The following is a 9,083-nucleotide window of genomic DNA, read 5'->3' on the forward strand; positions in this document are numbered from 1 at the left end:
TGGAGCTTGTTTAGCTTCTATAATTGCAACATTGCTTCTTAGAGTGCAGCTCAGAGGCCGGCAGCGGCAGGCAGGGAACGTTGGCTTCCTCCATCACTGGAGCAAGCAAGCCTCCTGTTCGCTTCAGCTGCCTAGCTGCCGGCCGCCATCTTGGTTGGCAGTTAATTTGCACATCGCCCTGATTAGCCAATGGGAAGGGTAGCGAAGTTACAGTTAATTACCATGTTTGTCTATTATTAGATAGGAGGATATGGTTGGAGTTTACCAAATGTATAATCTTGAGAACACAGATCGGTGAGAACCAAGATGGCGGCATAGGTAAACACCGGAGTTTGCTGCCTCGAACAAACACTTCAAAAATACAACTAAAAGACGGAAAGGACATCACCCAGAACCACAGGAAAGCTGGCTGAGGGGAAATTCTTCAACTAGAAGGAAAGAGAACAGCATACTGAGGCTCAGAGGAGGCGCAGTGTGGAAAATACAAAGGTGCGGAGGTGCGCGCGGAGCGGGCTGGTGGCTGAGGGTGCGGTTGTCGTTTTCAATCGGGAGGGAGGCTCAGGCTCTGAGCTCCAGTTCTGGGCAAGTCTCTAGGGACCCAGACTCAAACGGGAGAAGCAGGACTGTCTGGCATCGGTCAGAACGCGAGGGCAGCTTTCTCTCCGAGGTTTGCAGCGGTTGCTGGGACTCTGAGAGGCAGAGCCTCTGGGGACGGGACTGAGAGCAGCCATAACTGCTCGCTCCGCCAGCCCTGTTTGATCCCATGCGACCTGCCCCGCCCCGCCCAAGCCCTGCACAGAGCCATTTGCCGGACAGCCTCAGGCAAAGGCTAGATTAGCACCTCCCTAGAAGACAGAAGTTTTCCCACTGCAGACACAGCTGATTCTCACAGCCAGTTGGCCTGGAGGTCAAATCCCCCTAGTATCAACTACAACAATCAAGGCTTAACTACAACAAGACTGCGCACAAAGACCACTAGGGGGTGCACCCCGAAAGCATAAAAACTGTGGAGACAAAGAAACAGGACAAAATTGTCCATGGAGGATATAGAGTTCAGAACCACACTTTTAAGGGCTCTCAAGAACTGTCTAGAAGCCGCCGATAAACTTAATGAGATCTACAAGAAATCTAATGAGACCCTGGATGCTATGATAAAGAACCAACAAGAAACTAAGCATACACCGACTGAAATAAAGAATATTATACAGACTCCCAACAGCAGACCAGAGGAGCGCAAGAATCAAGTCAAAGATTTGAAATGCGAAGAAGCAAAAAACACCCAACCGGAAAAGCAAAATGAAAAAAGAATCCGAAAATACAAAGATAGTGTAAGGAGCCTCTGGGACAGCTTCAAGCGTACCAACATCAGAATTATAGGGGTGCCAGAAGATGAGAGAGAGCAAGATATTGAAAACCTATTTGAAGAAATAATGACAGAAAACTTCCCCCACCTGGTGAAAGAAATGGACTTACAGGTCCAAGAAGCGCAGAGAACCCCAAACAAAAGGAATCCAAAGAGGACCACACCAAGACACATCATCATTAAAATGCCAAGAGCAAAAGATAAAGAGAGAATCTTAAAAACAGCAAGAGAAAGAAACTCAGTTACCTACAAGGGAATACCCATACGACTGTCAGCTGATTTCTCAACAGAAACTTTGCAGGCCAGAAGGGAGTGGCAAGAAATATTCAAAGTGATGAATACCAAGAACCTACAACCAAGATTACTTTATCCAGCAAAGCTATCATTCAGAATTGAAGGTCAGATAAAGAGCTTCACAGATAAGGAAAAGCTAAAGGAGTTCATCACCACCAAACCAGGATTATATGAAATGCTGAAAGGTATCCTTTAAGAAGAGGAAGATATAATAGAATCAGGGACATAGAAAGGGAATGGACTGACCATTCTTGGGGGGGAAAGGGGTGTGGGAGATGCGGGAAGAGACTGGACAAAAATCGTGCACCTATGGATGAGGACAGTGGGTGGGGAGTGAGGGCGGAGGGTGGGGTGGGAACTGGAAGGAGGGGAGTTATGGGGGGAAAAAAAGAGGAACAAATGTAATAATCTGAACAATAAAGATTTAATTATAAAAAAAATGTATAATCTTGAAACAAGTATCTTAGAATCATTTGTTATAGGAGTAACTTTAATAATTGTAATAACTGTAGATGTTTTATATTATTGAAATAAATTTTGTATTCTATTTATAAATAACTTTTAAAATCTTGACCAAACATATCTTCACATAGGAAGTTAGAGGCAAAACCCAGTAGAAGAGAAAAACTGATAAGTAAACAGCTAAAAAGACTATTAATGAACAATTATTGAGTGCTTACAATATGCCAGACACAACACGAAGCATTTTATATCTCTTCTCATCATTTTAAAATAACATATAATTTATATTCGCTATTTTACAAATAAGAAATTTGAGGCTTAAAAAGCCAAGAATTTGCCCAAGGTCACACATTTAGTAAGTAGCTAAATAAGAACCCAGATCTGATTCTTACTCCAAAATTCAGACAGTGCAAAAGCAAGATGAAGGAAGTTATCAACACTACATAGATGTCTCCTGCTTGCGCTTATCACCTCTCTCTCCTTTTCTGTACCTGGTGGCACTGTGGAGCCCTAAAGTCAGGAGCCACTCCTGGCACAGGAATGTGCAAGTAAGTCAGGCCTGTCCATCATAGTACACCATCCTTTTGGCAATAGTGACTGCTCCAAATGTGGTCACACAACTCACATAGGGCTGCTTAATCCTCCCCTTGGATATATTCATACTCAACTGACAGTGAAAAATTTCTAAAAAATAAAAACAGAAATTCAAGTAATGTACTGGAATACCCTGTCATAAAAAGGAAAAAATGCAAGTCAAAATTTTAAATACACAGGCTGTTATAAAAGGTTTGAAATCCATTCAATATCCAGGACTGTTTTTATCTTTCTTCTAAATTTCTAAATCTACCACATAAAAATCCAACAACCCAAACTACTAGTTCAAAATTCATGCTTTACCATTCCTTTCCATGTTACTGAATTAAAAGAACAATTCAAATTCCTTTTCCATTTTAAGAAATTTATCCAAAGAAACTACTCATTAGATACAAACATATCTATGCAAACACTACTTATACAGAGAAAAATCACATATACCTGTGATGGCTTTAGGATGCATCAACTTGGCTAGACCAAACTAATATTTGCCAGAATTCCCTTTCTACTATATTTCTGATTAGGGTGAGCTACAAGGAATCTTCTCTCACAGACTTTAGGAAAACAGAAGGGGTAAGAGTCACCCTATAGCATGTAAAAAACCTCCTGGTTATTCAAACTCACTGCTGTGAAGGGATTTTGCTGATATAACTAAAGTCCCTCGATTAGCTGACTTTAATAAAAAGGGAGATTATCCTGGGTGGACCTATTAATCAGTTGGAAACCCTTTAACAGAGGCTCTAAGTCCTCCCAGAGATCAGACACTGCAAGCAGCACCTGCCACATGTGCTCTCTCTCTCCTGGATCTCCCACTCCTGTCTGTCTGCCTTGTGGACTTAGTACTTGGGTGGTCAACCCACAAACAGCATAAGCCAATTGTGTGTGTGTGCGTGTGTGTGTGTGCAGAGACACAGAGATAAAGATAGAGATATAGAGCTCCTACTGCTTCTGCTTCTCTGTTGAACTAATACACACCCTCCATACCCATCAGAATAAGACTAGATAACTAAATTACGATTTTTATTACAATGAAATACCGTATGACCACTTTTAAATGATGATGTATAACTCCATTCATAGACATGACATATGACAAAACAGATTACAAAGAAGTATGCATATTTTACCTTTATATCATTTTTCAATATTAGGGAAAGAGAAATAGCTTTGCTTACCAAAGTTTTAATGATGAGGATGGGGTTTTAAAGTGTTAATCTGGGTGTTACGATTTTAGGTGATCCTTACTTCATTCTTTTTATATTTATTTGGGGGAGGAAGTTATTTTCATTTTCTACAATGGCCATGTATCATAATTTTTCAGAAAAGAAATAAACTTTTCTCATTTGAGAGGGGGAAATGTCAGGCAGACTTACAGGTTAAAATGTGCCAAAAGCCTTAAAAGACAAACAGGAGTTATTCAAGCAAAGCGGACATTTCAGGCAGAGGACAACATGTGCCAAAGGTGGACAAAGTTTAGAAAGGAGAATGTTCAGGAAAGGAGTGACAAGAGAGGAGGCTAGACAGGCTTGGATAACTTATGGAGAGTCTGACATGCTCCCTCCACCTACTGACAATGGGTAACGAATGAAGGTATTAAAACAAGAGAATCACATTTGCATTTTAGCAACATAAAAATAAAACAACACAAACAAAACCCCACTGAGGCTTGCAGTGTGGAGACTGTATTGGAAGGAGACTAGACTGGACGCAGGGAAACCAATTCAGAGACTACAACAGTAATCCAAGCAAGAAGAGCAGTGGAGAGGGAGAGAATAAGCCAGAGTCACGGGAGTAAGAACTGAGAGAACTTAGTGGGGGACACACTGGTAGTGGAGACAAAAGTGGTTCACTTAACCTGGGGGGTTCAGAGAAGGCTTCCAAAAAGATGTCCTTGTGAATAAGGCTCCCCAGATATCACAGACAGCCTTACAGGCAAGAGGTCTTTAAATGTTTCCGAAAGAAATATCAAACATTGTGGTGGCTCACAGCCACTGAAGGGAAGAATAATGAGCAAAGTGTTAAATACATTAAAAATGAAAGCGCTCGACTACAAAAACAGATTCACAATGATTTATTAAGTTAAAACAGGACTATGTATGTATATCTCTCAAAGCTCCTGAGGTTGAGCTCTTCCAACAAAATCATATTACTGCCAAAAATAGAAGATTCTGAATAGTTGTTGGATTTGAGTCACACTTAGATGTCACTTCAAGTCAAACACAGGGTTTCATATAAATTATTATTTCATCTACCCTTTTTTTTTACTGCTTGCCAAAGTAAAATCTTTAAAATTAGAATCGCTTAAATTACAAAAGTAAAATATTCTCACTAGAACAATTTAAACAATTCAGAAATGTAGTTCCTCCACCTTCCACCAATGCCCTATCCTGATTACCCTTGAAATTACTCCTTAAAATTAGTTGAATATTTTTCTGTGGGGGTTTTTTTTTTTTTTTTTGGCTTACATATACATGTTTACACAGCATTTATTTAACAATAATGGGCTGATACAATATATATTTATTCTATAACTTGTTTTTTACTTAAGATAATCATAACTCAAGCCAATATATTCAACAAGTGCACTTCTTCATTTTTAGTCTCTGTAATTATGGGAGCAGACGACTTGATATATAATTAGGACACTTCTGGTTTTCTGCTCTTACAAATATCATTTTACACTTCTTTTATTTTTCTGTGTATTTCTTTAAGAACTGGTCCTTACATTTCTATCAGATTGAATCCCCTGAAGAAGAATCTCTGGGTGTTAGTTATGTCAGCCCATCAAATCAAAGGTGTTTTTAAAAAGCACGTGTGGCCCTGGCCTGGTGGCTCCGTGGCTGGAGTCCCCCCAAACACGAAAACAGCTGCAGGTGCCGCCCCCAGTGGGGTGCATATGGGAGCGACCCATCCATGTTTCTCTCTCTTTCTCTCTCAAATTCTATAACAGAGAGCAAATCCTCAGATGAGGATTTAAATATATATATTTCACTGTAGTCGGTGTTGCTCTGTGGTTGGCCACACACAGGAGGGTTAGATTCCAATAGATTCCAGGTCAAGGGCACATAGATTGCAGCCAGGGCAAGGGCAGGAGGCACCTGATCGATGCACATCAATGTTTCTCTCTCTCCCCCCCCCCCCACCTTCTCTCTCTAAAAACAGAGCAAAAAAATGTCCTCGGGTGAGGATTTTTTTTAAATATTTTAATAAGTATTTTTTAAGGACATGTGCTTCCGTGAATCCTAGCGACCTAGCATGTGGCTCTGCTGCGTCTCTTGGAGATAAAACGAGCCCTTCGGTGGCCCCTCAATGACAAAAGGTCACTCGGGCGACTGACGAGCGGCCCTCACCTTACCCTTCAGGTCTCACCCCCGAGGCCGCTCCCGCTCCCACGGAGCCTCGGGCCGCCGGGCCCCGGTGGCCACGCCCCCACCCCAATCCCAGCCCGCCGCCGCCGCGCCGCCCGCCCCTCCGGCCGACGGGGGCCGGCCAGCACCGCCCCGGGGAGCAGCCGCGCTCCCGCCGCGGCGAGGGGACCTGGGCCCCGCGTCTCCCCTCAGTTTTCCCATCCGCGGTAGAAGGCTGGTCGCCGCGCCGCCTCCTTCCTCAGGCCTGGCTTCCGCCTCTCAGGCCGCCAGCCCGGGGGTGAACTGCGGCCCTAAACCGCACGCTGCTCCCCGCCGCTGGCCCGCGCCAGCCCCCGCCTCCCCCGCGGCCCCGGGCCACGCGCGCTACCTGCGATCTGCGAGACGAAGGCTTCCGCCACGAGAGACATGGCGGCGGGGCGACCCTGCGCCCGCGGTTCCTGCGCCCGCGGCCCTCCGCGCCCTCCTCCGCGACCCCGGCGGCTCCCGGCAGCTAACAGGCCTGGCCCGGGCGGCGGCGCGGACTCGCCAAGCCCACCACCACGGCGATCGCGCCGGCGTGGACCCCAAGGTTACCGCCAGCCCGGCCGGGAACTTCCGGCGCAGCTGACAGCGGCGCGCGCGCGCTTCCGCCGCCCCGCCCCGCCCCCGGCCGCGCATCGCTCCCGGCGGGTGGAGGGCGGAGGAGCTGGGGTGCCTGGCTGGCTCCCGGGGACCCGAGGCTCCAACCCAGGGCGCGGGCACGGGGACCCAGGGCGCGGGCAGGGGGACCCAGGGCGCGGGCAGGGGAACCCAGGGCGCGGGCAGGGGGACCCAGGGCGCGGGCAGGGGGACCCAGGGCGCGGGCAGGGGGACCCTGGCCGGTGTTCGTGTCCTTTCTGTAAGCGAGAGTCTTGTGAACAGCTCACATTTTCAAGGGCACTCGAGATACCGGGCACTTATTAAAATACATGCAGCATTCTGTTTCATTTCATCCTCGCAACAACCCAGTGAAATGCCACTGTTATCGCCATTTTACTGATAAGAAGACAAGCTTAGAGGGTTTAAACGTTTGCTCCGGGAGTCTGCTTGGGCCCAGATTCACATCCATGTTAATTTCCTCTCCTCTGTGCTGCTAGGTTGATTAGCCCATGGACAGACATTAGTGTTTAATTATTCCTTTATTCAAACATGCTTGCCAAAGAGGAGGAGACTTGAGCAGCGCCTAAGCCGAGAGACTGTTCGCCCTTCAGCTCTATACACCGCGAATGAGAATAAGAATCCTCTAGTTTCACACACTTCTCCGCTTTTGGGGGTGAGAAGGGCAGGGAGAGAAGACACTAAATCCCATAAGTGAGTTTTTAACCCCTTAACTTGATAACTTCCTAAATTATACATACATAATTAAAGAAAAAAAAACAGAATATGTTACAAATTAAAAAGTGGAACAGACTTAAGAGGTCATCTTGTGGGCCAGAGCCCTCTCGCGCTGATGAGAAACGGGTGCAGAGGCGAAGTGGCTGATTTTAAATCACACGGGCAGTCAAAAAGTCAGGTAGCTTCCTACGGTTTTGCAAAGGAAACCCGGTGCTCTCAGAATTGCTGTCCGTGACACAGGATAGTTAGGAAGTTAAGTCTCCTTTCTGTTCGCTTCCATAACTCTAACCCTCTATTACAGTTTACTGATCATATTTCTGCCTAGTTCACTAGTGTATTCGTTTCCTAACTGATGGCCACAAACTAAGTGGCTTAAAACAGCAGACATGTCTTCTGGGGGCTACAAGTCCAAAGTCAAGATGTCCGCAGGGCCATGCTTTTTCTCATGGCTCATGCCTTCCCTGCCTCTTGGTAACTTCTAGGGGTTGCCAGAAATTGTTGGCCTTCCTTGGTGTAGGCATATCACTAGAATCTGTCTCCACCATTACGTTATTTTCCCTGTCTGTCTGTGTCCAAATTTCCTTTTCCATAAGGGTACCAGTCATTGAACGAGGGCCCACCATAATACAGTATGACCTCATCTTAACTTAGTTTCATATGCAAAGACTCTGTTTGCAAATAAGGTCATATTCATAGGTAGCAGGGGCTAGAAGCTTGAACATACCTTTTTTATTTTATTTTGTGGTTGTGGGTGGATTCTACCCACTACACTAGATACATTTTTTAATGTCTTATCAATATTTGCATCACCCTCTGCAACTATAAAACTGGTTGAATTAAATTTAAATTTAAACTTACATGAACAAAAGCAGTGTTTTAAGAAGCAGAGTTTGTTCACTGGCTGAGATTCAGAGTTGACAAGAGGCTGAGAAAATAGGCTCTTCTTGCTCATGCTGAGGGCGGTAACACTGATAGTAAAGAGTGTGCTATGCCCAGTTTCCTCATCATCATCCCATGGGTGGTATTGACCAAGAGAAATGAACTGTTCCAGGTATTTGGGTGTCAATTGAAAGAAAACTTTCAGTTCCTGTCTGTTCTCTGCACATTGGGGAATTATGTATAACCTGTACAAGTGAAGAAGATCATCAGCTATTCAAGTTCTATTACTAGATTTGGTTGGTTACCATTAAAAAGCTGAAGATAAAGTATTTTGACTACTTTTTGACACATGCAGGGTTTCTTAGATTTTTTTATATCATAGAATTGAGCCAGAGCTCTTAGAGAGTACTTAGAATTGAACTGGGGAAAACAAAATCCATGTCCAAGGGGCAGAAGTGAGCCCCAAAATGGAAGAGAGGGGCAAGAGCCAGGGGCTGGGCATTCAGGCAAAAGAAACAGAGCAAGCGGAGAGGCAAAGGAGAATACATCCTTGAAATGTCAGTACTCATCTATGGCTTGATGCATGGCACATTAATGAACTGGATTGGCTGAAAGTGGCTGGGTTGGGACTGACATCAACTCTCTTCTAGCAAGGTTTTGAGAAAGAAACAGGGATCTGCTGGGGGCACTGTCTTTGCTCAACCTTTCTTCATTGTAGTCAGGGAAACAGAAGCATCAGCGCCATATGGATTCACTTTTTCTCCCTGACT

At 45.0% G+C, this 9,083-nt stretch overlaps 1 protein-coding gene across 1 annotated transcript in view; it reads right to left on the reverse strand.

The window, feature by feature from the left end:
• The window catches only part of MTX2 (metaxin 2), a 66,284-nt gene extending 59,569 nt beyond the window's left edge, over positions 1–6,715 (reverse strand). The window contains exon 1 of the mRNA XM_081095621.1: positions 6,449–6,715. Coding sequence (XP_080951747.1) covers positions 6,449–6,488 — 40 coding nt within the window. The 5' untranslated portion in view covers positions 6,489–6,715. The remainder of the gene's footprint in view (positions 1–6,448) is intronic.
• Between the last annotated feature and the right edge of the window lie 2,368 nt (positions 6,716–9,083).

The sequence above is a fragment of the Myotis nattereri genome, assembly GCF_964212035.1.
Source record: "Myotis nattereri genome assembly, chromosome: 7".
NCBI classification, from domain to species: domain Eukaryota; kingdom Metazoa; phylum Chordata; class Mammalia; order Chiroptera; family Vespertilionidae; genus Myotis; species Myotis nattereri.